Here is a 26,029-nt window from a genome sequence, read left to right as displayed (position 1 = left end):
TCGACACCAGGAACGGGGCCATCTGAGGCGACTACATCCAAAACCATCGCCTACTGCGTTATAGAGAGGAGACACTACTTCAAGGCCATCGCCAAGTCAAAACAATAACGACTTGATTTTGTTTGGCGGAGTTATGTTTAGCATCATATTCATTAATCGACAACATCCAGCAAGGTTCTTTTACTTGCTACTCCAGAACAGAGGATGAAGAACCCGACAAACGCAACTTGTTGGAAAGTCCAGCGCCAATGTCAGTCAAAGTCATTGGGCAAGATAACACATGTGTCAACTAGCTAACTCGATTCACAGTTTCATCTATTATCGAGGCCTGATCACGAACCTCACAAGTGAACTCAATAGAGGTGTTATCCACGCCTGCATGAGACAAACTCTAGCTCATACCTATATAATAAAGCTGTGACTACAACCCAGAAACCAACAGCCAACTCCGACTTTACCTACAAGCATTGCCCACATTTACAACCTCCATCAAACTCAAGCATACAAGTATAATTACAACCTTCACCACATACGCAAATCTGAAATTGTGTCTGGGCATCTTCAAGTTACCGTCAACCATCAAGCCGTGCTATATCTAGTACACGCCGCTCACTTTCGCATTTCTTTGCCCTCTAGCAGACTCAGTATCCCCATACGCTTCGCGTCACTTTATATTTCGGCCGCCCTCTAGTCCTTCTCATTCATCCCCAGAAAGATAGACTTTAGTTTGACAATACAAAAACAAGCAAAACAATATCAAAGCTGGAAAAGTGAACACGTTAATGGTACTGTTTAAGCATGTTTATAACAAAATCACCGTATATGCAATGTGAATATTAATATGCCCGACTCTACATTCTTCTTGCCCGTACTCTTGAATTATGCCCTTTGTGGGCTATATTCTCACTACCAGGAGAGTGAAGCCGGTATATCATATACTCGATAATCTTCGCGGTGTAGTATGCCACTGAGATTTGAGGTTTATCGTTCATCTGGCAGAATTGAAGATCTTGAGAATATAGTGCCGACTTGGCAACAACGCCAGTCTCGTAGATGTCTGATAGTGTGTCTTCGGCATGATCATGTTACAGGTCTAAGAAACAGTGGATTGCATTCATCCCATATGCAAATGAAGCGTTCTGTTAATTAAGTCCATGACTACCCACCCCTGAAGACATCGATAGACGCTTGGTGTCTTTAACGAAAATCAAGCATTGGTATGCCTGCAAGAGACTTTGTGGAAGTTTTGTCTGATTCCTTCCATAGGTAGGCCTGCACGTAGTTTCATGGGGGCTACTCCCAGTGATTGTTGATGGCATACAGGGCCAGTAGCACCTATCTGGTAGGCGGGTTTGTCAACGCGCGGTGATGAGGCAGGAGCAGGCAGGAGCCACGGCCGCAGTTACTTGTTTTCTATGCCCCCCATTTTTTCCCTCCTCTCTTTCCTCCTTCAACCTCATTTCAATCCGAAACAGTAAGTCTCATCGTTCCTGTACTATCTCACTCGCCCGTGCCTCTGGCTATGGTTATTCCTGCCTGTATCACCCTTTGATTTTTTTCTGGACAACTGTAAGCGCAGCACAGAAAGAAGAACTGGCTCTTGGAGCCTCTAGCTTCCTTCACCATCTCACTCGCCCTTTCCTCTGACTACTGTGCTTGTCAGTACAGATGATCAGCTAAGCTTTTCCTCTTCATTCTACTCAGAGTGACTGCAAGTGCAGTACGGGAAGACGCAAGGGATCCCGGACTATGAGCTGGGTTACCTAACAGCTAGAGAGATCCTGGGGTCCTGAATAATAGGTAGTTCCATTGGAGTTACCTTTGGCTACCTCGGTACCTCATATGGTTTCAATCCTTTTCAGTTATCTGGAGCTCTCAAGACTTCATTTCTAGCTTACTCTTCCTACTTGCAACGATTGTTTCTCTTCTCTTTAATATTACCTCTATATTTCACTTTCTATTATCTATTTATTCCTTCTTCTCTTACTCTTTTTTTTATTTTATTTTTAAAAAAAACACAGTGAATCACAGACTAACATTTATTTAGATGGGAGATACATACAACATCACGGTTACAGGTGGTTCCTTCAACCAATACAGCGGTGGCGGTGGCGGTGGCGGTGGTGGCCGTGGCCGTGGCCGTGGCCGTGGAGGTTTCCCGACCGTAAGTAAGACTCTTTATAGGTACCTAGTGTTTATTAATCTAAATATATATAGTCCCGGCGCCAGGCCAAGAAGCAGCTTCGGCGGGCCGAGTGGGCGCTTCGGCGCATTGAATCTCGCGGCGGCGGCGACACAAACTCTGGCAGCGGCGGCGGCGACGACACAAACTCTGGCAGCGGCGGCGGCGACACAAACTCTGGCGGCGGCGACAACGACACAAACTCTGGCGGCGGCGACGGCGACGGCGACACAAACTCTGGCGGTGGCGGCGACAACTCTGGCGACGGCCATGTCGCCAACCCTTTGGGTAACCCTTGGGTTGGCGACGCCGACGATACCAACATGGAGCTCTGGGAATAAATAAATAAAAATTAACTTCTACGACGAAATGATCATGTTGGCATGAGCACTAGGCTCGTGCCTGGGGGCACGAAATGCCCAAAATATTATTTTTTCTACTTTATACTTTCCCTCTGTGATATCTTGCTTTAAACTATTTGTCCATTATATGAAAGTGAATGCACGAATCAATTAGAAAAAAGTACTTGTATTTGGTTATAACTGAATTACCTTTCGCTTGATGCCCCCCAATCTCGTGATTCCGATCACGTGACCTTGTGATTCTTGGGGCTCATCTCTTGCCCTCACCTTCGCACAAAAATTTATCGCTTGGGATCTTTCAACTTCGGTCATCTTCACTAACCTTCGCAGCCGGAATTGACCAACGTCACAGTAAGTCGATAATACAGACTCATACCAAGGGAAATCACTAACCAGCATTACAGATGGGTAAGCAATTTTCTGTTTTATGCGCTCGATGATGTCGCCCGCCGGAGGATAAAGACGACGGGGGAAAAAAACCAATTTCGATATTTCTCCAACTCGACTAGGAGGGGAGCGAGGACGAAGGATCATGATCCTTAGGGACTGCAACAACCTCGATATTCGCTCGCCCGGCTTTCGATTGCTTGTTGAAGCGGGGTCCAGCAAAATTTTGGCACGGAAACCTAGTTTCGAATTTCGGCATAAAGATATCGACCTACCCACACACAACACGCTTTCGAAATTCGACATTTATCCTTCAGCTCGCGGCATCAGATCAATTAGCATCAGGAACATCAGATACTGACCATGCATTCAGGCCGTCTTCAGGAATACGAGGTCATCGGGCGCCACTTGCCCACCGAGGCTGACCCTACACCCGCCCTCTACCGCATGACCATCTTCGCCCCTAACGAGACGGTCGCTAAGTCCCGATACTGGTACTTCTTGCGCGGTCTCAAGAAGGTCAAGAAGGCCACTGGTGAGATCGTCAGCGTCAAGGTGGTACGTAACAGCAAAATTTCCCAACTCGACGAAACCAGCGGACCAGGCTAACTTGGATATTGCAGCTCCACGAGAAGCACCCCCTCAAGGTCAAGAACTTCGGTGTCTGGATCCGATACGACTCTCGTTCCGGTACACACAACATGTACAAGGAGTACCGTGAGCTGTCCCGAACAGATGCCGTCGAGTCCCTCTACTCCGACATGGCCGCCCGCCACCGTGCCCGCTTCAGGTCCATCCACGTACGTCGAACTCACATCGCAGCCGTACATCCCGCGTCGCACTTACTAACATGACTACCCAGGTCCTCCGCGTCGTCGAGATCGAGAAGACTGAGGACATCAAGCGACCTTACATCCGCCAGCTCACCCAGAAGAACCTGAGCTTCCCCCTCCCCCACCGTATCACCAAGGAGAACACCCAGAAGTTGTTCAGCGCCAAGCGACCTTCCACTTTCGCTTAAATGATTTCGGTTTAGAGGATGGTTAGGCTCTGCGGGTGTTACACGGGATCATGGAAATATCAACTGACTTTGCTCAATAAAATGGGCAACGAATGAACCAAAAAATTCTGAGCATACAAGATGCTGGCCGGTGTGATGCACAATTGATTGGGTTTATAAAAAAAACTAGCAATGACTACCGATTGTGAACTGTTACGACGATTCGCCTGTCCCGCTGCCTCCTCCTGGAGATGTCTCCATTTGTGTATCGTTGAAAAACTCTGTCCAGTATGACCACTCCATAGGCACGCCTTGCTCCAATCCCATTCCAAAGTCGAGATTCAACACTTCTGGTGGGTCGAACAGTATTGAGGGATTCATACTGCTTGTGTCGTACTGTTGCGTCAGGCCTGGTCCAGACACTGGGATGTCTGTCATCTGTTGCGTCGGATTGAACTGTAGCTGTTGAGGCATATCCATGGCCGCGGGCATGAAAGACGCTGGGTCCAGGTTTAAGCTGCCGTTCAGATCCATTCGCTTCAGCAACGCTTCAGTTCTCGCGGCTCTTGCTTTCTTCAATAACTTCTTGATAGGCCGCCAAAGCGAACCTTTGGCTGTGTCGGCAATGTGTTCCCGTGATGAAGGAAAGGTTCTCTCGACAACAACCCAGGCCTTTTCTACCAACTCCCCTTCAGTTTGCACGCAAAGTTCAGCCAATGCAACTGCCAAAGGATGCCACTGCACATATGTGTCTGACCACCAAGCATAGCGGTCCTCCCATTGGCTCTTTGTCATACGTTCACGCAGCTCGATAATAGATATCGCCGTACGTAGCATAGTTTCTTTCGATACACGAGGTCGGTCGGGGGCCGGTCCTCCATTGAACGGATACTGTATATTCAACCAAAGTTTGAGAATAACAATACGGGCGATCTCGGATGCGTAAAGAGAAGGAAGATGAGAAGGTCGGGCAGTATGGATGAAGGTGTTTTCCAGTCGACGTATGTGAGATATGAGCTGATCTTCTGTATACAAAAAGTGCTCGGGTTCGCCTTTTGCACTGTACTGTGGGTACGACATGAAGCCAAAGATGCCCGAGCACATGGCTGTACACATGCAGACGACGTTGTCGGCAGGCGTCGCCTTGGGGATTAGAGGCCCCGGTGAGTCAGGGCCAAAGTCGGCATCGTCGATCGGCGTAGGTTCTGCAGTATCCCAACTTGATCGACCAAGCATTGATTCCGAGCCTCTATCTTCGGAGCCGCGGATATCAACAACAACGATGAAATGCCACAAACGTCTTCTCATTTCCGCCACAAACGGTGTGAAGCGGTGACCGTCACCGTCCCGGTGGAGGTTTAGGCCCTGAGCGATCCGGACAACGAGTGATGTGAGAACCCAGGACGTCCGGTCATGTAGATGCACACGCATCATGCTGGTGTAAAGTGTCAGGGCTTGTAGAGTTTCGAGCTTGGTGGTACTGAGGTAATCTGCCTCGGCGAGCGCTCGTTCCACAGTCACGCGGTATCGTTTTGTGATAACCTCTTTGCTCTCTCCTAGTTGCTTGAAACATGTCTCTGGTGTTAGGCAAGCAGCTGCGCAGAAGTATATAGCAAACATGACGGCGTTAATCTCCGGAGTGAACCGATACGTCGTTGGTGACTCTATGTATGCTTGAAAATGTCTGCTCATGGTTGGACGGTGCAGGATCTTCATGAGAGGGTCGACGTTGCGCGAGTAAATCGTCCAGAGCCGTATCATCATATTCGGATGAGGATGTACCAATGGTTGTCGCGAGCTGTAGTCGGAGTTTCCAAGCAAGTATCCAGATGGAGCTGATGAGTGCATATCCATGGACTCTGGGCTCTCGCCCTCTTCATCGTCGTCATCCTCCTCAGATGGCTGGTTCAACGCATGTCGGATGCCCTCAACCTCAGCACACAAGTGTACCCAGAAACCTGAACTGAGATACTGCTCGCTAACTTCTGCGTTGGCAGCTTGCGCAGCCGCAGCTTGAGACTCATCACAGCGATCGTTCAAAGTGGCAGTCAGCGACGTTATCTCAGGTCTTGAACTGATATCCTCCTCCTCATCCAACTGCTTCAGTTTGGCGGGGTCAGCCTGGTTGACGATGTTTTCAAGACGGCTGATCCTATCGAGGAGTTCACTTTGGCGCGGTCTTGGCGCACGCCTCGTTGGTTTTCTCGAAGGAAATACACAGTCAAGCCCGAACCGAGAACATTGACCGCAAAACGGTTGTATCTTGTCGCATTTTATTTTGCGCGTGCGACAGTTGGAGCAACTGAGTACTTTGACCGTTCGGCCTTCGCGGGTACTCATTTTGAGCAGCTGAGCTGATGTGTGCGGCACAGCCAGTAAGGTAACTAGGTAAGCTTTCTAACGTTAAACGGTTTTTGAAAAGAGTCAACTCTCTTTGACAATATGGGATGAGATGATCTCGCCGTTGTGGCTCATAGAGTTTAATAAAGACTGTCTTCAACGAAATGAAGTGCCGGAAAACAGCCCCACCCCCATGTCAATTTATTAGGTAGTGACGTCTCGATTTTTGGGGGTTGACTTTGCGCCCAAATCGATCTTGCTTGGGTTGTATCTGTCGTTACCTGGCTGTGCCTTTGTCTTGTGCCTATCAATTTTCAGGCATGTGAAGGATTCACTCCTAGGGCTGAAGCTAGCCTCATTTAATCATTTTTGTTTTTTTTTCAAGGGTCTCTGGCTCACTAAAAGATTTGTTAGTTATCGATTCGTTTACTAAATTCAATGCCAGAACTGTAGGGTACTTGATGGAACTTTTGTAGTAACGTTTCTAAGCTTTGTAAATGCTTACCTGTGTATTGATCCGACTCATAGAGTAAAAGCAGGTCCGTGACTCACTGCCTTCTTTCGTGTAGACGATTTCGGAGATACAGTAGTATAAAAGATAGATGAAGCATTGGTCCTCTCTTATTCATAAACAACCCCAATCAATCACTTTCACGCATTTTGCATCTTGTGCTCATATTACCCTATAACAACAATGGCAATGGATCCTGTCGAAAAGCCACCTCTTGACTATGTCAAAGTCAAGACAACACTGCCCGTCTATCCTCTTCCTCCCAATAGCGAACGAAAGCCATTCCAGACAAAACGTTTGACAATGCGGCCCATGACACAGGATGACTTTAAGCATGTTCGTGCTGTTCGAACAGAACCCGAAGGCATGATCTGGTCAACACAAGGTCGCCCTGATATAGAGATGGAAGAAACACAAAAGAGTCTTGATCGTCGTCTACCTCCAAATGACGTCAAAGGCTACGACTGGCTCATCTCCCTCACCGAGACTGGCGAGTTCGTTGGACTAGGAGGTTCTTGCGTGTGGTCGGCTGAACTTGGCTGGCCGGCCATAGGATATCAATTCCTAAAGGTGCATTGGGGCAAAGGTTACGCTTCTGAATTTGTCAAAGGCTACCTCGACCACTGGTGGTCGTTGCCAAGGACTGAGGTTGAAATATCGGTGGATAAGAACACCACTCTAGGCGACAGTGAGGTCCAAGATGAGTGTATCTCAGCCGTCACAGTAGGCGATCACGCTGCCAGCCAAAACGTCCTCAAGAAATGTGGGATGGAGTTTGCATCCTCATGGACAGAAACTGATGGCAAGGGCTTCTCCGAGGGAATTATCCTGCATGGTTTTTTTGCGCGCAAGGGAAAAGTTGGTAACTCGCTGTGAGTCGACGACCGAAAAGGGCTATATTATACCCATATTGACCAATCGGCCTCGAACCGATCGGATGTTAATGAGTTGATCGGCCGTGATCGGACATTTTAGAAGTCCGTGATAGTTTCCAGTCCGGATGAGTTCCACTTTTTGATCTGGGTGTAATGAAACAATAATTCGAACAAGAGGCTGTATTCTCTGGGAAGGTCTATTTTGTCAAGCACTTATACTTCCATATAGTCGTCATTATATATAAAGGTTAAACCATCCTGTGTTGTGATTATTTGATTCCCTAGTAGATCAACTCAAAAAGTCAACATATATACGAATTCATTAGTTTAAAAAAAACTCCCAAACACCATAATGCCAGTGTCAATCCCTCTCCCATCTCTTCTGGCCTCGGCCACAGGCATCGCAGGCTCAGCTTGGGCTTCAGGTGAGACACATACCTAAATCTCATCTCATACATACCCATGCTCATAATAATCAACAGGCTTCATAGCTTCACTCTCCCTCGCCGGCGTTCCGGGCGCTCTCCAACTCTCAACACCATCCAGCACAATCGTATGGCACCAACTCTTTAGCCGTGGTTTCGCCCTCATGCCCAAGTTCGCCGTAACAACAACTGCAGTCTATCTCTACGCCGCATATACAGCCCAGCAACAAGGTCGTTCCTGGAAGGGCTTGGTGTTCGGCGCAGTTTCGACAGTCTCTATCATTCCATTCACGGTTCTCTTTATGAGTTCGACAAACGAGCTCTTGTTGAAGGCGGTAGCCGGGACTTTGGAGGCTTCGTCGGAGGATGTGGCCAAGTTGATCGGACGATGGGGATTTTTGAATCTGGTGCGAAGCTTGATTCCCTTGACTGGAGCTGCTGCTGGCTTCTCAGCCTTATTTTCGACTCTATAGGAATATGAGTAAGAGGGAAAAAGGTCTGAAATAACATGCCGATGCGCTACTGAGAATAATACGAACTTGATGCTAGTTTGCCCATTCGTACCGCTATTCCGGCCCACAATACCCTCAAATGCAATCATTCATCCACCCCAAATAGACTCTCTCCCACCTTAGTGCTTCATTTCGAAATCCCGAAGAAGCTTGTGGCACTTGCTCAAATTCATTCTGGGCTCCCATGTATTCTCCTTGTTGGAGAACCCCTTCCATTTGACCAGGTAAAGATGCACGCCGGTGGGCCTATTAACACCTGAATCCATAATCTTTTCAACCTCCCATTCCATCTCAGGCTCGGCATTAGTCGTCTTGGTCTCAGCAGGAACACGACCGGATCTTCTCTTTGCGGGACTGCTGGCTCGCGGAACCTGAACAGTCACGGCTCTCTTTTTCTTTGGGGGGGGGGGGGCGTCCAGGGCATCGCTTCGACGGGGTCTTTGCCGGCTTGGGATCCTCCTCGTTGTGTGAAGGAGCAATGGAGGCGACTCTCTGTGAGTGTCGAGAAGGGGCATCCTTGTATGCCTCAGCGCGACGACGGCGCTTGGGTGGGCGGCCGGCCTTTCTCCTCGGGGGCTCAACACGAACCTCCTCTTCTGGCGAAAGGGACTGTTTGGCAGGCGCGATGTTCTCTATATCATCGTCAAGCGAAGGGGTCCTAGACTCCTCGCTGTTTCTCTCGTATCCCACGATGTCAGATTCAATGTTCACGAGAGGCTCATCGTTCTCGATGCTCTCATGAGGACTAATGATTTTGAAGATTAGTAAAGTGCATCTTTGAGGAAAATATCAGTACCTACTCGTCGGATTCTCCCAATGGCGACTTATCGCGAGCATAGAAAACGGTAGGTGTACCCTTAGGAAAAGCCATCTTGCTGAATGGCAAAGGCAAGGACAGGAGAAATAAGCTTGCTTTGATGTTGGGGTTTGATTGTGAGGACGTGCTTGTGAGATAACAAACAGGTCGTTGCTGGTATCGTACAGCAAGCCTTGAACCTAACGATCGTTAGCTCTCTAAAATCAGGGAAGGAAATTCGTCTTCATCACTAACAGATATTTGAGTACGAATAAACGCCTTTGCTTGGATCTTGATGCGCGAACGCAAGGATGGAGGAGATACAGAATATTGTTGTGTGTGGAATGCAGAGAATGAAATCAAGTGTTTTGCAGATGGCAACTGCTTGTTGATGTTAAAGCAGGGCAAAGTGTGAGACTAGAAAAGTGATTGTATGGTGTAAAACAATAGAGTGAAGGCAATAAATGGTAGAGGAGGTCACAGGTAGACCTGCCGCTTGTGTTATGATGGAGTGAGCTGATGTGTGATATACTAGAAAGAGCTTGGTGATTGAGGTGGCTCTAAAGGTATTTCTTTTCCAGAGGCAGTGAACAGAATCTGCCTGCTTGCCTTGTTATAAATCAATGCCATGATTCATATTAAACCAGGTTTGTTGTTGAAGACACCCACAAAAAGCATACTAGTTCACCAGACACTAACGATTCTCTTTGTCCTCATCAATCTACAGGGTTCAGTTGATTTATTTACCATGAACTAATGAGACAAGCTGCGTTTTCAGCCTCCTTAGACAGTTCATGAAAGAAAGTATTGGTTGTTAATCAACTCATTCGATTTCCTCTACTTCATCGTCTTTGAGTTCCCTGTAACGCCCCTCCCTCATGGCAGCCTCCACCGGATTCTGAATATCGACAACGCCTGTGTTTTTCAATCTGCGAATCGGTTAGTCACTTCCACAAAGACGCCAATTCGGGTGTATTCATACCTTTCAAACAACACAAAGAGTCTTTCAGCTTCTCGTTCCTTTTCCTCTTCTGTCATTTCAGGCTCGTCGACGGGCTTCTCTGCATCAACGTGCTGACCAGTAACAGGATTGACTGGTTTCTGTGAACCAGGATCTGAAGCTGAAGGAGGGATAGGTATGTTGTTTTGGAAAAGGAACCCTGATGCAAAGCCATAGCCGACATTCTCCACAAACTTGTTGGCGTCATTTTCTGAGAGGTCGTAAAGGAGGTGCTGGATGACGGTTCCGACGGACGGAGCCAAAGGATTGTTGAAGTTTTGAAGTAGCTTGGCAGACAATGCATCTCCCTTACCAAGAACTTCTTTCCGGTCCTCCTCAGTGGGTAGAAGCTTCTCTCGTATATACTTCTTACTAGAGTCAGGGGCATGCTTGTATACACTGCTTATGACACCGAGCAGTGGTGAAACAGTAGCGTCGAGTTGATTATCAGGAACATTCTTCATTGCAGCATCCAGAATACTGATCAGTCGAGATACCACCTTTTCGGGATCTTCCTCTGGGTGGATGGACTTTTGACAATCTGACGATCCTACGTCAAGGTTGGCAAGGGCGTTGATTATGAATCCGACAGGTGGGTCAAGCGGCTTTGTCTGTGAAATGTCTTGCTTGAGAAGTAAAGCTACCAAGTGTGGTATCGCTGAAGTGAATGAAGACGATTTGTCGGGACAGTAATAGGTGACATTGAACAAGAGCTTGGCGCTTTCGACCAGTGCCATGTCTTGCATTGGGTCACTTTTGGCCTTTGACTCCTTTGCATGCCGAGCAAGGTTCTCAGAGATGCGATCCGCCAGTTTCTCATCGTCGATGAGTTTCTTCAAATCAACTTTGGTGCCGTAAGTAGAGAGGAACAAGATGCGAGAGTTGAGGAACTCGTCGTCAAAACTACCGCCATTGAGCCCCTGGCAGGCATTAGGAGCAAAGCCCTTGTTGACAAATATATCCCGAGTGACGGTCTTGAGCACCATGGCATTAGCTAGCACTCGCCGTGCGGCATCAGCACTCTTGGTAGATGGCTTGTCATAAGCATGCCGAAGGAGCGTAGAAATGCCCTGTTGGATGGTCAGCGATACGGCAATACCACATTCAGTCCTCTGCGGGGAGGACAGGGGGGTTACGGACCTCTTCTGTGTAGAGGGGATCAGCGTTGATAGGGTCTCGAGTGAGTATTTTTAGTTGGTCCAAAACTGCAGCGCGATCTAACAATGACATTAGCATGGTTTCATCTGCTTCTTTCGAGGTACGCACCATCTGGGAGATATAGCTCCTCATTGAGGTCTTCGCTGAGGTCATTGATCAGTTCCTTGATGTATTCGAGCTTGTCTGTCCCTGTAGGCAGGCCAGCAGGTGGAAGAGTGGCCATTGTTAATGTTGTACAGCGTATGCGCTCCTGAATGATGTTGTTTAAGTGTGGTTTGAGATGAGCGGGGATAGGATGGATGGTATGAATTTCACTTGAGCCACTAACAAGCGGTAGGAGGTCGGTAGGTATCGCTACTTGGAGACTTGGGACAGCCGAGTACGGTAAGAAACAGGTCTGGGATGTAAAGAGTCTACCTCTATTCATTTGAAGATATATACACTATCACTTGTTCCCTCTTTACAGGTAGCTGAACGTCAAAATGGAAGGTGCAGACAGACAATATCGACTGTCATTCTGTCCTCTCCAATTCGAAGCACCAGAGTTCCAGGTACCTGCAATTGCCACGATAGCGCCCGTGCTGGATCTGTAGCGGGTACAAATGTGGTCTCGCTTACCTAAAATCTCAGATACAGATACAGTAGAGTAATAGATCTCAACTTTTGATTATAGAATCATATCAATTAGTTTTATTTTATTTTATAGTCTCATAAATTAGTCTGTTAGTCCCACATCTTATGCGTTCAGCCTGTTTTCTGATAGTCGCTGAGAACCTGAAAGTACGGAGTGCTGTAGATATCAGGTACATACTGCCTTAATTTGAGGCCCCTACTAAAACACGGACCCCTATAGTCGTTGCTAAAGTTTTAATTGAATCGCGCTTTTTAACGTGCTAAATCGCGTTCGACTCGCGCGTTGGCCCGGAGAACAGAAGCGCGGACCTGTCAAGCATTTCCATACTTGACCTTACCCATATTCATGTAATTCCTCATTATGGATTCTAGCTACTACTAACTCGGACCTCAAAGCTGCGCATACTACCAGCTAATAAAAACATACGCTCTCTTTTCGTTCGTCCAGCTCTTTTTCAATCCATTGAGATTGCCGAGTGTCTATATACAATTGTTTCGTCTCGTTTGTTTAGTCGCCGATAATAAACAGTCATATGCGTTTTTCGCGGTTCTTCGGCCAAACTACTGCTGTCTAGATCGCCGAAGCTGCCTGGCAGCCATGGCATCTTCAGCCCAGGCCTCCACCTCCCTCGAAGAACTTCCAGCCCGACCTCCAACCCCTCCTCGAGAGTCTATCATAGACAAGACCGATCCTATGAAGGCCTCAGCCAATCGCCCATTCGACCCGAGACTGAGCCTTCAGACACCACCAGGTGCTAATACCCCTACGTTGACCGGGGCAACCCCCTCGGGTTCGACTTCGAGACGGTCAAGGAAGAAGGTCGAATGGTCAAGCCATACCGAATACAAAGATCCCCCAGATCTCGAAACCTCGAGATTCTTCAAGTCATCACCCATCACCACACCTTCTGCCGCCTCCTCGAGGCCCATCAAGGGTATCCTCAAGCCGTCGCCGTCCCCGAATCCTCTGGCATCCTCTCTTAATGGTCAGCCCAACGGCTTTTCGCATCAAGCTAGTATCGCCGAAATGTTGGACTCGACTATAAAACAGCTCGCTGGTCCTGACCGAGACTCACGACTCGACGCTTATATGATGCTCTCTCGTGCGCTCAAGGCATCCAACAACTTGCCTGACAGAGTTGCTCTGCAAGGGAAGATGAGCCTGTTCATGTCTTTTATCGAGCGCGACGTTAGAGCAAAGAACGAGAAAGGAACGGCCGACTCTTCTCTTGTCAACCATGCCCTCAACCTTTTAACGACCTTTTTGCATTTTCCCGCCATCGCATCAACTCTTACCTCCGACTTTGGCGTCTTCATAATTGACCACTGCATTCGATGTTTTTCTGACCCAGCCCTCCCGAAAGATCTGGCACGCCATCTTATGCAAGTAGCTGCTTTCCAGTCCTTCTCTTCCAAAGTCATGTCTTCTGATCGAGTTGGCCGGTTAATCACGTCCTTGCACAACATCGAAAACCACTTGACTGGAAAGAGTATCATTATGGGTCGCATTCAGATATACAAAAGACTCATAAAACAATCTAGAGTCCACATGGCCGTTTACACAGACTGGCTGAAGGATATGTTTACAGACATGCTCAGCACAGTTCGAGACATCAGAGCTCAAGCCATCAGCCTGGGAACAGAAGCAGGTTTTGCGCTACGAAACGAGAAGAATGTGATGCGCAAGGTGACAGAGATTCTTCAGTCACCGGACGGCAAGACAACATATATTCAGTTTTACATCCGCAAGCTTGAGGAGATGTTCAAGGAAAAGGAAACCGCATCTATAGTCCCGCAGATATGGAGTGTTGTGACGTTTTATCTACAATGTCCTATCAGCCGATGGGTGCACTTTGGACCGTGGTTCAAGCTTGCACAGGACTCCTTCAACGCGGCCGACTTACACACCAAGCAGGAGGCCAACTTGGCATGGAACAGATATGTCTATCTGTCCATCACTAACAATAAAATGGGGGCCAAATCTCTGGGTCCTCTCGGACAGCCATTGACAAGTCAATTGCGCCGCAAAATCACCTCGAAGCAATCGGAAGAGGCATTGAAGCTGCGAAGAACAGTCTTGGGTGGTGTCTGTAACCTTTACTACTACGCATTCCGGCCTAATAACGATATGTCATGGACTGACTCAGCCTGGGATCTTGTCCTTCAACCTCTTATGGGACAACTCCTTAATCTCGATGGTGCAAGTGAGCCGCTCGCGGATTCAGTAACCCAAGCGTCGCGCATCGTGGCCGGACTGTTGGACGTCTCTACCCCAAGAAGTTGGAAAGATGATCGCATCAGAGACACTGCCCTAATAAGCCCCGAAGAGCTGCCCTCGATCGATCCAAGGTGGACTCGCCGCAACTCGGAGAGAGTATTTGGTCTCGTTAGTCCAATTTTGAAGAGAAAATTCACCGATTTAGCCAATCCCGAAAGTTTGACCTACAGGCTTTGGCAAGCATTCGTTGGGTCTATTGCTGTCGCCTCGGCAAAGGATATCAAGGTGGCAGACGAGACCGCTCGTTTCATAGCCCATTCTTTCGATTTGCTGTCCGACATCTGGACCAAGGGAATACCCGAGGAATCCGAGTCCTCTGGCACAAAATTCCTTTCCAGCGTCCAGCACTATGTCGAAGTCCTCGTTCGCAGTCTTGGCCTGCTTTCCTTCACGGAAAAGAAACTATCCATGTCAACTACTAATACGTTTGAGCCTGCTGCGACACCCTCAACCCGGCTCGACCGAACCGACATGTCAAACGGCGTCGTTCAAACTCCACTACTGCATCTCTTCTCGATGCTCAGCTCCAAGCCTCAAGGAGTAGCCGACGACGATAACCTTGCCGAGTGCTTCCTGTCTATTTTTGCGCCATTCTTCCATGACAAGCCTACTAGAACTCGTATCGAACTTGCGCGGGAAATGCTTCGCCTTCTGCCGCGGGACGCTCTTTCGCCTTACGGCCCCTGGATTCTCGCCGCTCAGAACATCGGCTCTCTTTTGGATCAGAACACAGTCCCATCTAGCTCCCACCCGCCTAGCAGCGACAAACTACTCGGACCCGAATACCGAGAAATCGTCTCCCTCCTGGAACGAGGACTTGTTTCGCACCCCGGTCTTCCAGAAGAACGGTGGTTCTCCCTTTTCAACCTTCTATCGAATCACATTGTTCAAGAGTGTGGAGATGCTGGCCGAGCACTTGGTCTTGTTGAGCCACTGGCAAAGATTGTTACTGACAACTTCTTCGAAGGGTCTGACAGATCAAATGGAACGGCTTTGTCAGTAGCAATCGCGTTATTCGCCGCTGCAAAGTTGCCCCGTGATCGCCAGGCTGTCGAGGCTGCTAGACGACGACTTTGGGGTGCACCTCCAACTGCATCACGGTCATCCTCATTCGACCCCTTCCAGTATCTTTATCAGCTGCAAAATCAAAGCATGAAATTCTTTTATGACAATGAGACTGAGGTTGCAGACGAGAAAATGGTTGCATATTTCAAGGCCCTCGACACCTTTACCGCCACTGCCTTTTCACAAAACGGCATCAAAACTCTACCGAAGCTCCAACTAGGGATTTCTCATTGGATTCAGGATGAAAAAGCGCACAAACGTTTGCGCAGTGGCTCTCCTGTTTCTGAACCAGTAAGTCTCATGGTGACATTACTTTACAGCTACTAATTACTCATAGCTACGATCTCTCTGGGACAACATCTGCGCTAAACTTTTGACGCTTGGCCGACTGGAAAAGAAGGATCGTGACACAATCGAGCCACTGATTTCTGCTGCTTTCAGGAGTAAACATCGTCACATCGTGAACAAGATGGCGGAGACGTGGAACGCCTTGGTGAAGGATGAGGAGAGCCTGGACTGCTCTGAGAGCCTCAAGTCAATCATAGCCTCTCTTCGTCCGACCGTTGATGTTCTCTACCCTGGCATGGAAGAGTCCATTGGTGACTTTGGAGCTCAGGTTCAGTCGTTCGTGGACTCGCAAGATGACCTGAGTTTCGTGGCGCTCTCTTCGGCCAAGTCTACCGGACCAGATGTCGAGAAAGCAGTTTCACCAGCACCGTCTATGACACCAATGAGCATGAGAGGTCCACTGACACGAAAGCGCCGCAGAGATGCTACTCCTGAGTCAGTGAAGACAAGATCATCCAAACGAACAACCACCCCTCGTCTCCGCCATGACGACTCTCAGATTCAATTTGCTCCAATTGTTTCATCACCACTAGTTGGAGAGTCTCAACATCTCACTGAGAGACAGATGGAAGTTCGCCAACGGCAAGAGGAGAATGCAGGCTTCTATTCTGACATTCGATCCAGTCCCCGGCCAAGATCGCAGGCTGCTACTGAGGAGAAACCCAAAGATTCCGATGCTCAGAAACCTAGAAATCTCGAGACTACCCCTGAACGAAAAGCATCATACGAAGAGTTCATTACCTCAACACCAACTCCTCGACGGGGTCTCGCTCTGCACATTGAGGGCATCAATGACCCCCCTTCGTCACCCCCAGAGCCGAGACGCAACCCTCTGTTATCTGAAATACAAACTCGATCGAAAGCTAGAGACTCGATGGAGAGTTGGCAATTTTCGTCACCACCGGGATCGCCCGCCACTGACCTGCAGGCCGTAGAAACTCGACCAGAAGCAGAAACCCCGACGAAGAGCAACTCATCGGCTAAGAACAAGCGCTCTAAGCGACGCGGAAGAAAGTCGGGATCTTCAAAGAAGCATGAAACTATACCCTCTAGTCTTGCAGGTCAAGGAGAGATGCAAGACGAAAGCGAATTACCGGACGTGCCCCTGACGCAGAATATGGAAGAGGCGAAAGAAGACAAGAACAAATCGCCTGTCCACAGCCAGGTGGAAAGCCCCCAACAGCCAGAGCACCTTCAAGAAACACCAAAATCTGGAGACGATGAGTTTGTGGATGCCCAAACAAGCCCTATCGGTGTGAAAAACAACGCAACACCCACAGTTGCCCAGAAGCAGGCACCCAGCCAGAGCCATGAATCCTCTTTTGCGCTTAGTGAGGGAGACGAGAGCAGCTTCATGCGGTTCGTAGTGGAGTTTGAATCAAGGCCGCACCATGACCGCGAACAGTTCGAACCTGTCTCTGTTTCTCCCGAGAATCAGAAGAAGAATAACAATAAGAAGCGTGTGTCTCCGGCAGAAGTTCAGGGCAACACTTCATTTGGAGAAGAACAGGTGATCACCAAACAACCCTCGCCAGTCGACGTTGTTCCTTCTACACCGGTAGATGCAGGTTCAGAGACCTCCGAACTCCCGTCTACAACTATCCGAAGAAGCAAGAGGAAGAGGAATCGAAGTGATCATTCCGTTGAGACTCGCAGCAAAAGGAGACGGTCTACCAACCTGACAGGAGGAGAAAAGCCCGAGGACAGTCAACCACCGTCTCAGGAACCAAACTCGCCTATACCAACCGTACGACGCTCGTCAAGACGAAACGCAGGACTGAAAGCCAAGGAACTGCGAAATCAAAAGGCCCAGGCGTCACCAACCACGAAACCAAAACGATCGTCTGCGTCCCAAGCGCTACAGACGTCAAGCCCTAACGATGGGCGGGATGGCGGAGACACGGATGAGGAATTGATGTCACAACTTGTGACAGAGTCCATGGCAGCCTCCCAGAGTCAGGATCTGGATGTCAAAATTCCTGATGCACTTGTCGAAGACTCTATGGAAGTTATGTCAGTCGACGAGGCAGCGGCCACGGAAGAGCCTGCTACAGAGGACCGCGAGGGCTCTGTGGAAGAGGCCCAAGACGCAGTAGCTGAGCAAGGCGAAACAGAGGAGGAAGTCTCAGCTGATGTCAAGCCGGAGTTGATCATGGAGACCTTGCGTGGCGGACTGAAGCAACTACAGGGGGCAGCACTATCTCGTGACGAAGTATACCGATTGGAGGATATGTTGATGGATATGAAGAGAGAACTTTTCGAAGCCGAACGAAGAGGAAGACTTTAAGGCATGCATGACTTAGCGACTGAAAGCATTATTTATCGGGTGTTTGGAGATTTGATTTGGGTTTTGCTTGTACTATATATAATACCTTCCTGTACAGAGTTATCTGGCCTGGATGCTGTCGCATAACGTCTCTCAGCGATGCATAACTACAGATATCATTATATAGATGGACATCAATCAAAGAAATGATTACATGAAAAGTATGTGTCTTGTCGAACATTTGTGAACTCAATCTACAAGTGCACAACCTAATTCGCGAATCGATCTCCCATGCAGCGTGTTCATTTAGTCAAAAACAATTATATAGATGGCACTGGAGAGGATCGTCATGGGGCAAAATCTCTAAATACTCGAATGAGTAATTCTGATTGAGTTCGCTACTTTGGATTCTTCTAATAGATTACTATTATGTTTTATACTCGGTCGGGCAATTCTTCTTGAGCCTACAGCAAAGGTCTATCAGTTTTGTTCTCGATTTGGCATTCAATTGTCTTCATACATGCACCACACAGCAAAAGATAATAGGAGAGCAATAATTTAAATCGTTAAAACGCAACGTGAAGGATGAAATTTCTTTTTCATTTCAGACCGTTAAGCCATCAGTCACCATAGCCTATACGATCTGAAGTGTCCTAACCGGCCAACCTATGCAATGAAACACAATTGATTCGTGACTCCGCGGCACCAGTTTCCAGCTCCCATCAGTTCATAAAACATTCCCGCTCTAGTATCGCTTGCCCTCGCGCAGAGTATCGGCGAACTCGTCCAGGGGACTTCGGATGAGCTTGGTCTCCTTCCAGAGGTTGGGGGTGAGGAAACCGTAGGTGTTGGAGACGGCAACGAAAGTAGCCTTGAGGGTGTTCTCGAGGGTCTTGGTGGAACCGGCAGAGGATGTGTAGGCGTCCTCGACACCGGCGAGCTGGAGGAATCGCTTGACAGCGGGGGAGGCAACGAGGCCAGTACCACGGGGGGCGGGGATGAGCTGTATATGTTGTCAGTTTTCTTCACACCTTTTAATTTAAGGATATCTTGGCTCGGATTGCACGTACACGGACGGTGACGGAACCACACTTTCCGCTCTCCTTGGTGGGCAGAGAGTGGACGGCACCAAGGTTGGTACCCCAGTAACCACGACGGACGGGGATGACGCTGAGCTTAGCGATGATGATGGCGGCACGGATAGCGGTGGCAACCTCCTTGGAGGTCTTGATACCGAGACCGACGTGGCCCTCGGAGTCACCAATGATGACAATGGCCTTGAATCGGGTTCGCTGACCGGCACGGGTCTGCTTCTGGACGGGCTTGATCTATAGTTCGAGGAAAAAGACACAAGTTAGCAAAACTATTCCGTCTCGTCTTCGTTTATCTTCGCTGAGCGTCTCGTTCGATTTTCGTTCTTCGGAGATAATCGCAAAAATAGTCGGAGGGTTTTTTTGTTGCTGCGCACCTTCATGACCTCATCCTTGAGCTTGGGCAGGAAGTTGTCGACGATCTGGTACTCCTTGATGGGCAGAGAGTGCAGGTAGATCTCCTCCATGCTGTTGATCTTGCCGGCCTTTACGAGACGACCGAGCTTGGTGACGGGCTGCCACTCCTTCTCCTCGTTCTTACCGCGACCTATTTTCTAAAATCAGAATACAACCCCCAAAATCATCACCACAAGAACTTACCGCGGCCACGGCCTCGTCCGCGACCTCTGCCACGGTCACCACCTCGGGAAGCAAAGCCTCCACCGCGAGAAGTTCCTCGGTCAGCCATTGTGTCTGATTGTGTTGATTGAGCTGGGGGGTGGGAGGAAGAAGTTGGGTGCTGCGCAAGAGCAAAGTGTTGGTGTTTGGCGTTCAATGGTATCTTTTTCGCTGGCGGGGGTCCAGCCCACAAACTTGAGAATTTAGCGAGCCCTAATGATTGTGGATCTGCCTGAGACTTTAGGCCAACAATTGTTCTCGTCAAGGTGAGAAAAGGTGGGGTGGGCTCTTCACCTTGTAGCTCACCGAAATTAACAGGGATCTACGTCTCGGTCAGTCGGTCAAAAAAGCCACCCCGCCAACCCGCCTGTCATGATTGATCGGCAAACTTCAACTACAATTAAGATCCTGGTCCGAAATAAACATCACTTCAAGTATCTTACACACTACTAGTAATACATATTAACAATTCCATCAACCAATCGTTTCGTGTATATCACTATACTCGGAAACTATGCAGAGCGGCGGAATACAGAGCGGCGGAATACAGAGCGCCTAACAGAAGCCATTTTGTCACTTCCATCGCAGAAAACACAAGTTGTTGCGCAACAGAGTGACTTAAACCATAGAGGGGAATGGGGTATGCATGTTCTTCGTACGCGCCTGGCAACTCCAGGCCTTCATTAATGAGGGTATCGCAGCTCAACTACCACGTATTCCGACTTGTTCCAGATAAACCACCAGGGTACATTACTCTTGTGCTGTCTTGATGATCAGGTTTTCTGAAGGTTGCACCCGTTGAGCCCACTCGCTGCCATATCGGTTAGTACGATTCATATCAGGAGATTTCTGACTGAGATACTTACGTCCAGCTACCATCGTAGACTTTCCTTGACTCGGGTGATCCAACGCCAGCCTCCTCCAGAGCGGTGTCGATAACGCAAGCTGTAACACCGGTACCGCAACTTGAAATGATGGGATGTTGCGAGTCGACGCCCTTCTCAGCAAATAGCTTCTTTAGTTCATCCTTGGGAAGGAAAGCCTTGGTCTTGGGATCCAGCACGGAACTGAAGGGAATGTTGATAGATCCGGGCATGTGACCAGAGGAGAGACCTTCGCGGGGCTCAGGAGCTTCACCAGTAAATCGGTTGTGAGGTCGGGCATCAATGACCTGAACGCCCTCGGCGCCCTCCTTGTTGTGATCTTGAGCAATCTCCTTCACCTGCTCGAAACTTGCGACACTGTCCTCATCCATGCCAGGAATCTGATAGGGGCGGCACTCGACAGTATAGATCTCTCCTGACTCGGTTGGTAGACCCTGTTCCACCCAGAGCTTGAAGTTGTTTAGCACGTGGACCTTGTTGTGACCAAAAACCTTTAAGGTCCAGCCCACGCGAGGAGCGCTGAAGATGCCAAGCTCCTTGCTGTCGTAGACCACGACTGTGTCCTCTTTTCGGATTCCAAGACCGCTCATGGCAGCGGCGAAGGTCTTGGGATTGGGAAGCATATGAGGGTAGGGACTGCGCCTATCAATGTGCTTGTCGAGGTCGAAGAACCGGGCCTTGGGGATTCTCTGCTCGCGAAACGTTTCGATTCCGGATCGCCCGTCATTTGGCATGAACCATGATGCGCAGAGGGGAATGACTCGAGGATCGGTGCTGATCGTTGACGGAGGGTTCTTTTGAAGGGCTTCGTGAAGCTCTTTCGGCGAGACAAGGTATGATGAGAGGTTTCGGCGGTTGATAAGGACAGGTCGGGAAACCTTGGAACTCCATTGATGAATACCTGCTCTTGTTGAGCGGCTGAATGCGACGGACGCCATCGTGATTATGACGTGTGTCGAGTTGTGAGGAGGAAATTGGTGTTGCAGGATGCTCAGTTACTTGACGTAGGGCAAGTTCCTGAGTGGATGATAAGAGTCAAAGTTAGCCGGGCTTGCTATAAAAAATAGCAAGTCGGGTGTCGAGAGGAAGAAAAGACAGTTAGCAAAAAGGCTTAACTGTCCGTCTACGTCCGCATCAATCCGTGAGAATCGGAATTCTAAGAAAGCGTAAAGCTGAAGTGAGGTAAAGGTAAAGGCAATGACGAGAGGTTAAACGACCAATCGAGTCAAGTTTGAATGGTGATGCGGGCGATAATCGAATCCTCTATGACTTTGCAGCGGGTTGGAGCTTGGACCACCTCCATCAGTCATTTCAGACGTTGAATTATGACGAATTGGCAGAGGGTTTTACAGTGGGTTGCAGTGTGATCAGTGGGATGAGGTCACTGAAGCCTTGGTCGATAAGCGCCCACCACAGTCTGGACTGCGCACCTACCCGCCTTAGTATCCAGTGGGTGGTCCACTCCATCTCTCCCTGCGTTAGTGCTTCAAACCTTGAACCTTCTTTTACTCGGAACAGCTGCACAGCCCTTGTTGCTTTGGCTTTGGCGTTTAATCTTTTCAACCCCAATAATCCAACCTTTGCTCTGGTAAAGAGGCAAAACAACATGAAGGTCACCATCAAAAAGTGGAATTCCGTCGCTACATGGCGTTGGGACTTGCCAGAAGACGATGTTTGCGGTATCTGCCAGGTCCACTTTGACGGGACGTGTCCGACTTGTAAATATCCAGGTGATGACTGCAGCTTGTGTAAGTAAACATTAAACAGTTTTATTGAGCTGAGCTGAACTGAACTGACTTTATCCAAGTGTCAGGAAAATGCGGACATAACTTCCACATGGTTCGAACTAATCTAACCTTATCTCTCTGATCACTGCTGACTAGGGTTGCCTTGTGTTCAGCATTGTATCATGGAATGGATCAAGCAAGAGTCGTCAAGGGGGCAGTGCCCCATGTGTCGTCAACGTACGACCTCCCTCCAAAATAAAATAGACCCTGTGTTTGTGATCTTCAAGCTGACATGATACACAGGCTTTGAGTGGAATGGGCAAGCAGACGAGACGGTCACTCAGGCCGAGTAAAGGCCATAGTTAGTTACATTATGCGAGGTGTCAGGCGTTTCCCAGGGCGTTCAAAGAATCCGGTCAGACATGGTTGTTAGGAAATGTGCACATCATTCTCGACCACCTACTGGTTAGTTTATTACTTGTGACGTGTGGCTTGATAGATGAGCCATGCCTGTGTGTATGCACAACTCAGCGGGCAGTGTGAAGCAGCCAGCACAGCCTCACTCAACCAAGCTGACTGCGTCAGTCAACAGTTGAGCCTCCAACTTGTTTTTTATTCCCAGAAGATTTTTTTCTCTAATTGATGAAACCAGAAATTAGAGTACGAATAATTCGAATTAAATGATCTGCTTATCAGTTTTTTCTCGAACTTGAACGATTCTTGAAAGGTAGTTAGTTAGATGGCAAAGGTAGTTCCTCTAAGTTCTCTTGAGCCACGATTGGTCAACCAACTCTGGCCCGAGTTGATCCTATGCTGTAAAGCCTGTGCACGATTTCCTATCTTCAAAAGGTATCATCTGCCAAGGATACAGGAACCGGATCCAGGGTTGAAATGGCCTCGTAAAATGCAGCTTAGGATCCGCTGAGTTGCACTTTGGGGGCGGTCGTCGCCTTAAATACTAGCATCTCAGCTTTGTGGTTCGCAACCAATAAAAGGCAATGCGCTGGTGCGCACAACAGGCCTCCGGCATAAATGCTGGCCTGGCCCCCATCTAGCTCTCACTTTCGCCTTCGTTTCAATACCAGGCATCTTTTTGCGACATCTTATTTCCATTTATCTACCCTCTTGCTCTATTTGGCTTCAAAAGACACATCACTTAGCCTCTATAACTACCTCACTACTACCTAGCTACCGTTTCAGTCTGGAACAAACACCAATAAAGAATATCTTCCCACCTGAAAGTAGTCAAACTGCGCCACAGATCAACCGCGGCGACTTCCTCATATCAACAAACCGCCACAATGTTTCCGCCGTATGCTACACCCGAGCCCGATATTAACGACCAATTTCAACCTCAAGGCACTCCCTACAACAAGCCGGTGGCCAACTTTACCTGGGCTATGCCAGAAGGTCTTGGCCCCATCAACACCAACAACCTCTCACAGTATGGATACACTTCTTCAGAATCGCCCTTGGTCATGAGTGCCTCGTCCAATGGCTACCCGAGCGCAGACCTGGCTCTTCTAAGTCGATCCAACTTTAATCCCCAACCCAACTTCCTAGCAGGTACTGAATGGTCGTGGCCAAACACACAACATGAATCATACTCCCAATCGCTCGTTCCTACAGGCACTCCCCATGCTAGGGAAGTCCTGGCCAAGTTGCGGACTTGCATTCACCTGTTTCTCAGCACCAGGCAAATACTACGGAACGTTCGCCAAAAGAACCGGCGACACAGTGCTTCAGACTGCCACCCATGGATTACTGGTCGTAAAAACGCCAGCTATCCTGTCCCGACTCTAAATACGTCCGGTTCGGACCTTGGGGCCTTGGGCAACCTATCAAATGAACAGCAAGCCAACTTGCTCAACTTTCCCGACTACACTGGCTACACCGACTGTGTGTGGCCTAACAATGCCCTATGCGTATTTGGTAGCGGTGATAATAACCTATTATTACCGCCACAAGAACCTATACCTCGGAGGATAACAGAACTCCATGAAGACAATGGGGTTCCTCGTATGGAGCGAGGGCTTCCTGATTTAACGGTCAAACCCAATGCTTCTAAGAATGCTCAACCCCGAACTCAGCGAAAAGCCTCCAATCTGAAGCAGTCTAAAAAGCGTCCCATTCAGTGCGTGGATGTCGAAGGATCTTCAGACGACGACACCGACGAGGGAGTCAAGGATAAGAAGCGACCCAAGGGGTCTCCGACAGGACCACTCTTTGCATGCCCTTTCTACAAGCATGACCCAGTCAAGTATAAAAATTCAAGAAGCTGCGTCGGTCCTGGGTGGAAGTCAGTTCACAGGGTCAAGTAAGGAATATTTCCAAATAGATATACCTATATCGAGTCAACTAACATCTATTAGGGAGCATATTTTTCGGAGCCATAAGCTTCCTGAGCATCAGTGCCCTCGCTGTTTTAAATCATTTGAAACCGACAGGGCCCTTTCTGAGCATTCACGGTCGCATGTTCAGTGCCAGCTCCTAACCGGCTTTGCGCAGGAAGGCATCAACGCAAGTCAGGAGAAGCTACTACACGTCAGGGCCAAGAAAAACAATGCTACTTCACATGTTGAAAAGGTTGAGGAGGATAGATGGAGCGAGATGTACAAAATCATCTTTCCAGATGAGGAGCAGCCCTCCTCACCGTGTAAGTGCTAAAGTGTTCAATCACTGGCACCGACTGAGCCCAATGCCAACGGGAATGCTAATTGTAACTAGACTACAATCGCGCCCAGCTAACGATTGACGATTTTGGAAAAAACATCATGGTTGAATTCAACCAACGTCTATCAGCAAAGGCCAGCTGTTTGGGCATACAGCCGTCTCATCTGAGAACACTCCTTAGTATGCTCCAGGAGAGTGTACGGTCTGTTCAGCAGGGCGGTGCAAATTCCAACAACCAGCAATCCCGGTTGACTGCTGTCCAACCCCAACTACCGCAGCCGAGTGTGTTTGCAGGATCACAGTTTTCAGCCATTGGCAACGATATTGTAATCGATGACCAGTTCATGGCCCAGATGTTTTCCGATCCTACTTTGGGCATTAGCCAGACAGGTTGTTGGAATACTTTGTGATTTTGAAAAGGCGGAGATACCAATCTGTTTCTCTCGAGTTTTGAGTACCTGTTGTTTTTATCACCATGCAGGTCATGGAAGACAGTCCATGACATAGACGGGCAAAGCTGGCGTTTTGGATTTAAGGTCATTCTACCCCAGTATTGTTGAGCTTCTAGATAATACGGAGAGCCAATGTGTGTCTCCTCTTTGAATTTTCGGAATTAAAAAACATCATATCACAAAGATTGTACGATACAGATGTTATTAATACAGACATTTTTCTGTTGCACTTTTGGGTCACAATGTTCTAGTTGCTGCTCTTTTAAGATGTAATGGACTGCTATCAACATTAATACAGTCATTAATAACAGCCTCTACACAAACTGCCTACAAGAAACTCAGCCAAGGGCCATTTCAATGCCGTCGCAACATAACCCCCAATACAGAGCGAATGGCTCAGTATTTGTATCGTGCGAGTTTTCTAACCAATATCCCATCTACCTAAA

General features: G+C 48.5%; 11 protein-coding genes across 11 annotated transcripts; 6 read left to right on the top strand and 5 right to left on the bottom strand.

The window, feature by feature from the left end:
• Positions 1-2,047: 2,047 nt before the first annotated feature.
• Positions 2,048-2,523, top strand: FGSG_01517 (uncharacterized protein; the record flags this gene model as incomplete). The annotated part of the gene is made up of 2 exons (XM_011319024.1): positions 2,048-2,164; positions 2,218-2,523. 2 exons carry the CDS (start codon positions 2,048-2,050, stop codon positions 2,521-2,523), a joined length of 423 nt encoding a protein of 140 aa, XP_011317326.1.
• Positions 2,524-2,835: 312 nt separating this feature from the next.
• FGSG_01516 (60S ribosomal protein L20) lies at positions 2,836-4,153 on the top strand. The gene is made up of 5 exons (XM_011319023.1): positions 2,836-2,895; positions 2,949-2,952; positions 3,305-3,489; positions 3,555-3,731; positions 3,794-4,153. Exons 2-5 carry the CDS (start codon positions 2,949-2,951, stop codon positions 3,950-3,952), a joined length of 525 nt encoding a protein of 174 aa, XP_011317325.1. The 5' UTR covers positions 2,836-2,895; the 3' UTR covers positions 3,953-4,153.
• FGSG_01515 (uncharacterized protein) lies at positions 4,145-6,271 on the bottom strand (the record flags this gene model as incomplete). The annotated part of the gene is made up of 1 exon (XM_011319022.1): positions 4,145-6,271. One exon carries the CDS (start codon positions 6,269-6,271, stop codon positions 4,145-4,147), a length of 2,127 nt encoding a protein of 708 aa, XP_011317324.1.
• Positions 6,272-6,965: 694 nt separating this feature from the next.
• On the top strand, positions 6,966-7,870 carry FGSG_01514 (uncharacterized protein; the record flags this gene model as incomplete). The annotated part of the gene is made up of 1 exon (XM_011319021.1): positions 6,966-7,870. The coding sequence occupies one exon, from the start codon at positions 6,966-6,968 to the stop codon at positions 7,656-7,658; it is 693 nt and encodes a 230-aa protein (XP_011317323.1). The 3' UTR covers positions 7,659-7,870.
• Positions 7,871-7,964: 94 nt separating this feature from the next.
• Positions 7,965-8,600, top strand: FGSG_01513 (uncharacterized protein). The gene is made up of 2 exons (XM_011319020.1): positions 7,965-8,082; positions 8,140-8,600. Exons 1-2 carry the CDS (start codon positions 8,010-8,012, stop codon positions 8,553-8,555), a joined length of 489 nt encoding a protein of 162 aa, XP_011317322.1. The 5' UTR covers positions 7,965-8,009; the 3' UTR covers positions 8,556-8,600.
• Positions 8,601-8,912: 312 nt separating this feature from the next.
• Positions 8,913-9,465, bottom strand: FGSG_01512 (uncharacterized protein; the record flags this gene model as incomplete). The annotated part of the gene is made up of 2 exons (XM_011319019.1): positions 8,913-9,339; positions 9,395-9,465. 2 exons carry the CDS (start codon positions 9,463-9,465, stop codon positions 8,913-8,915), a joined length of 498 nt encoding a protein of 165 aa, XP_011317321.1.
• Positions 9,466-10,213: 748 nt separating this feature from the next.
• Positions 10,214-11,794, bottom strand: FGSG_01511 (uncharacterized protein; the record flags this gene model as incomplete). Its single annotated transcript, XM_011319018.1, has 4 exons — positions 11,657-11,794; positions 11,531-11,607; positions 10,373-11,460; positions 10,214-10,319 (listed from the first exon to the last, which is right to left on the bottom strand). Exons 1-4 carry the CDS (start codon positions 11,769-11,771, stop codon positions 10,214-10,216), a joined length of 1,386 nt encoding a protein of 461 aa, XP_011317320.1. The 5' UTR covers positions 11,772-11,794.
• A 985-nt stretch (positions 11,795-12,779) lies between these two features.
• On the top strand, positions 12,780-18,159 carry FGSG_01510 (uncharacterized protein; the record flags this gene model as incomplete). Its single annotated transcript, XM_011319017.1, has 2 exons — positions 12,780-15,815; positions 15,862-18,159. 2 exons carry the CDS (start codon positions 12,780-12,782, stop codon positions 18,157-18,159), a joined length of 5,334 nt encoding a protein of 1,777 aa, XP_011317319.1.
• Positions 18,160-18,681: 522 nt separating this feature from the next.
• Positions 18,682-19,995, bottom strand: FGSG_01509 (40S ribosomal protein S2). Its single transcript, XM_011319016.1, has 4 exons — positions 19,830-19,995; positions 19,607-19,776; positions 19,209-19,466; positions 18,682-19,141 (listed from the first exon to the last, which is right to left on the bottom strand). The coding sequence occupies exons 1-4, from the start codon at positions 19,915-19,917 to the stop codon at positions 18,884-18,886; spliced, it is 774 nt and encodes a 257-aa protein (XP_011317318.1). The 5' UTR covers positions 19,918-19,995; the 3' UTR covers positions 18,682-18,883.
• A 398-nt stretch (positions 19,996-20,393) lies between these two features.
• FGSG_01508 (uncharacterized protein) lies at positions 20,394-21,945 on the bottom strand. The gene is made up of 2 exons (XM_011319015.1): positions 20,714-21,945; positions 20,394-20,658 (listed from the first exon to the last, which is right to left on the bottom strand). Exons 1-2 carry the CDS (start codon positions 21,667-21,669, stop codon positions 20,598-20,600), a joined length of 1,017 nt encoding a protein of 338 aa, XP_011317317.1. The 5' UTR covers positions 21,670-21,945; the 3' UTR covers positions 20,394-20,597.
• Positions 21,946-23,759: 1,814 nt separating this feature from the next.
• Positions 23,760-24,447, top strand: FGSG_01507 (uncharacterized protein; the record flags this gene model as incomplete). Its single annotated transcript, XM_011319014.1, has 2 exons — positions 23,760-24,357; positions 24,395-24,447. 2 exons carry the CDS (start codon positions 23,760-23,762, stop codon positions 24,445-24,447), a joined length of 651 nt encoding a protein of 216 aa, XP_011317316.1.
• Between the last annotated feature and the right edge of the window lie 1,582 nt (positions 24,448-26,029).

The sequence above is a fragment of the Fusarium graminearum genome, chromosome 1 (assembly GCF_000240135.3).
Source record: "Fusarium graminearum PH-1 chromosome 1, whole genome shotgun sequence".
Taxonomy (NCBI): Eukaryota; Fungi; Ascomycota; class Sordariomycetes; order Hypocreales; family Nectriaceae; genus Fusarium; species Fusarium graminearum.
The sequence above is the reverse complement of the archived record's forward strand: the minus strand, read 5'-3'. Positions and strand labels throughout refer to the sequence as shown.

Excerpts from the sequence above, each read along its gene's own strand:
- FGSG_01516 (XM_011319023.1), top strand. Across the intron at positions 3,490-3,554 it reads AGATCGTCAGCGTCAAGGTG|CTCCACGAGAAGCACCCCCT; the intron begins GTACGTAACAGC and ends TGGATATTGCAG. Across the intron at positions 3,732-3,793 it reads CCCGCTTCAGGTCCATCCAC|GTCCTCCGCGTCGTCGAGAT; the intron begins GTACGTCGAACT and ends ATGACTACCCAG.
- FGSG_01513 (XM_011319020.1), top strand. The coding sequence starts at position 8,010 with ATGCCAGTGTCAATCCCTCTCCCATCTCTTCTGGCCTCGGCCACAGGC. Across the intron at positions 8,083-8,139 it reads AGGCTCAGCTTGGGCTTCAG|GCTTCATAGCTTCACTCTCC; the intron begins GTGAGACACATA and ends AATAATCAACAG.
- FGSG_01509 (XM_011319016.1), bottom strand. The coding sequence starts at position 19,917 with ATGGCTGACCGAGGAACTTCTCGCGGTGGAGGCTTTGCTTCCCGAGGT. Across the intron at positions 19,777-19,829 it reads CGGACGAGGCCGTGGCCGCG|GTCGCGGTAAGAACGAGGAG; the intron begins GTAAGTTCTTGT and ends TTTAGAAAATAG. Across the intron at positions 19,142-19,208 it reads GTGGTTCCGTCACCGTCCGT|CTCATCCCCGCCCCCCGTGG; the intron begins GTACGTGCAATC and ends CAACATATACAG.
- FGSG_01508 (XM_011319015.1), bottom strand. The coding sequence starts at position 21,669 with ATGGCGTCCGTCGCATTCAGCCGCTCAACAAGAGCAGGTATTCATCAA. Across the intron at positions 20,659-20,713 it reads GTCTACGATGGTAGCTGGAC|CGAGTGGGCTCAACGGGTGC; the intron begins GTAAGTATCTCA and ends CCGATATGGCAG.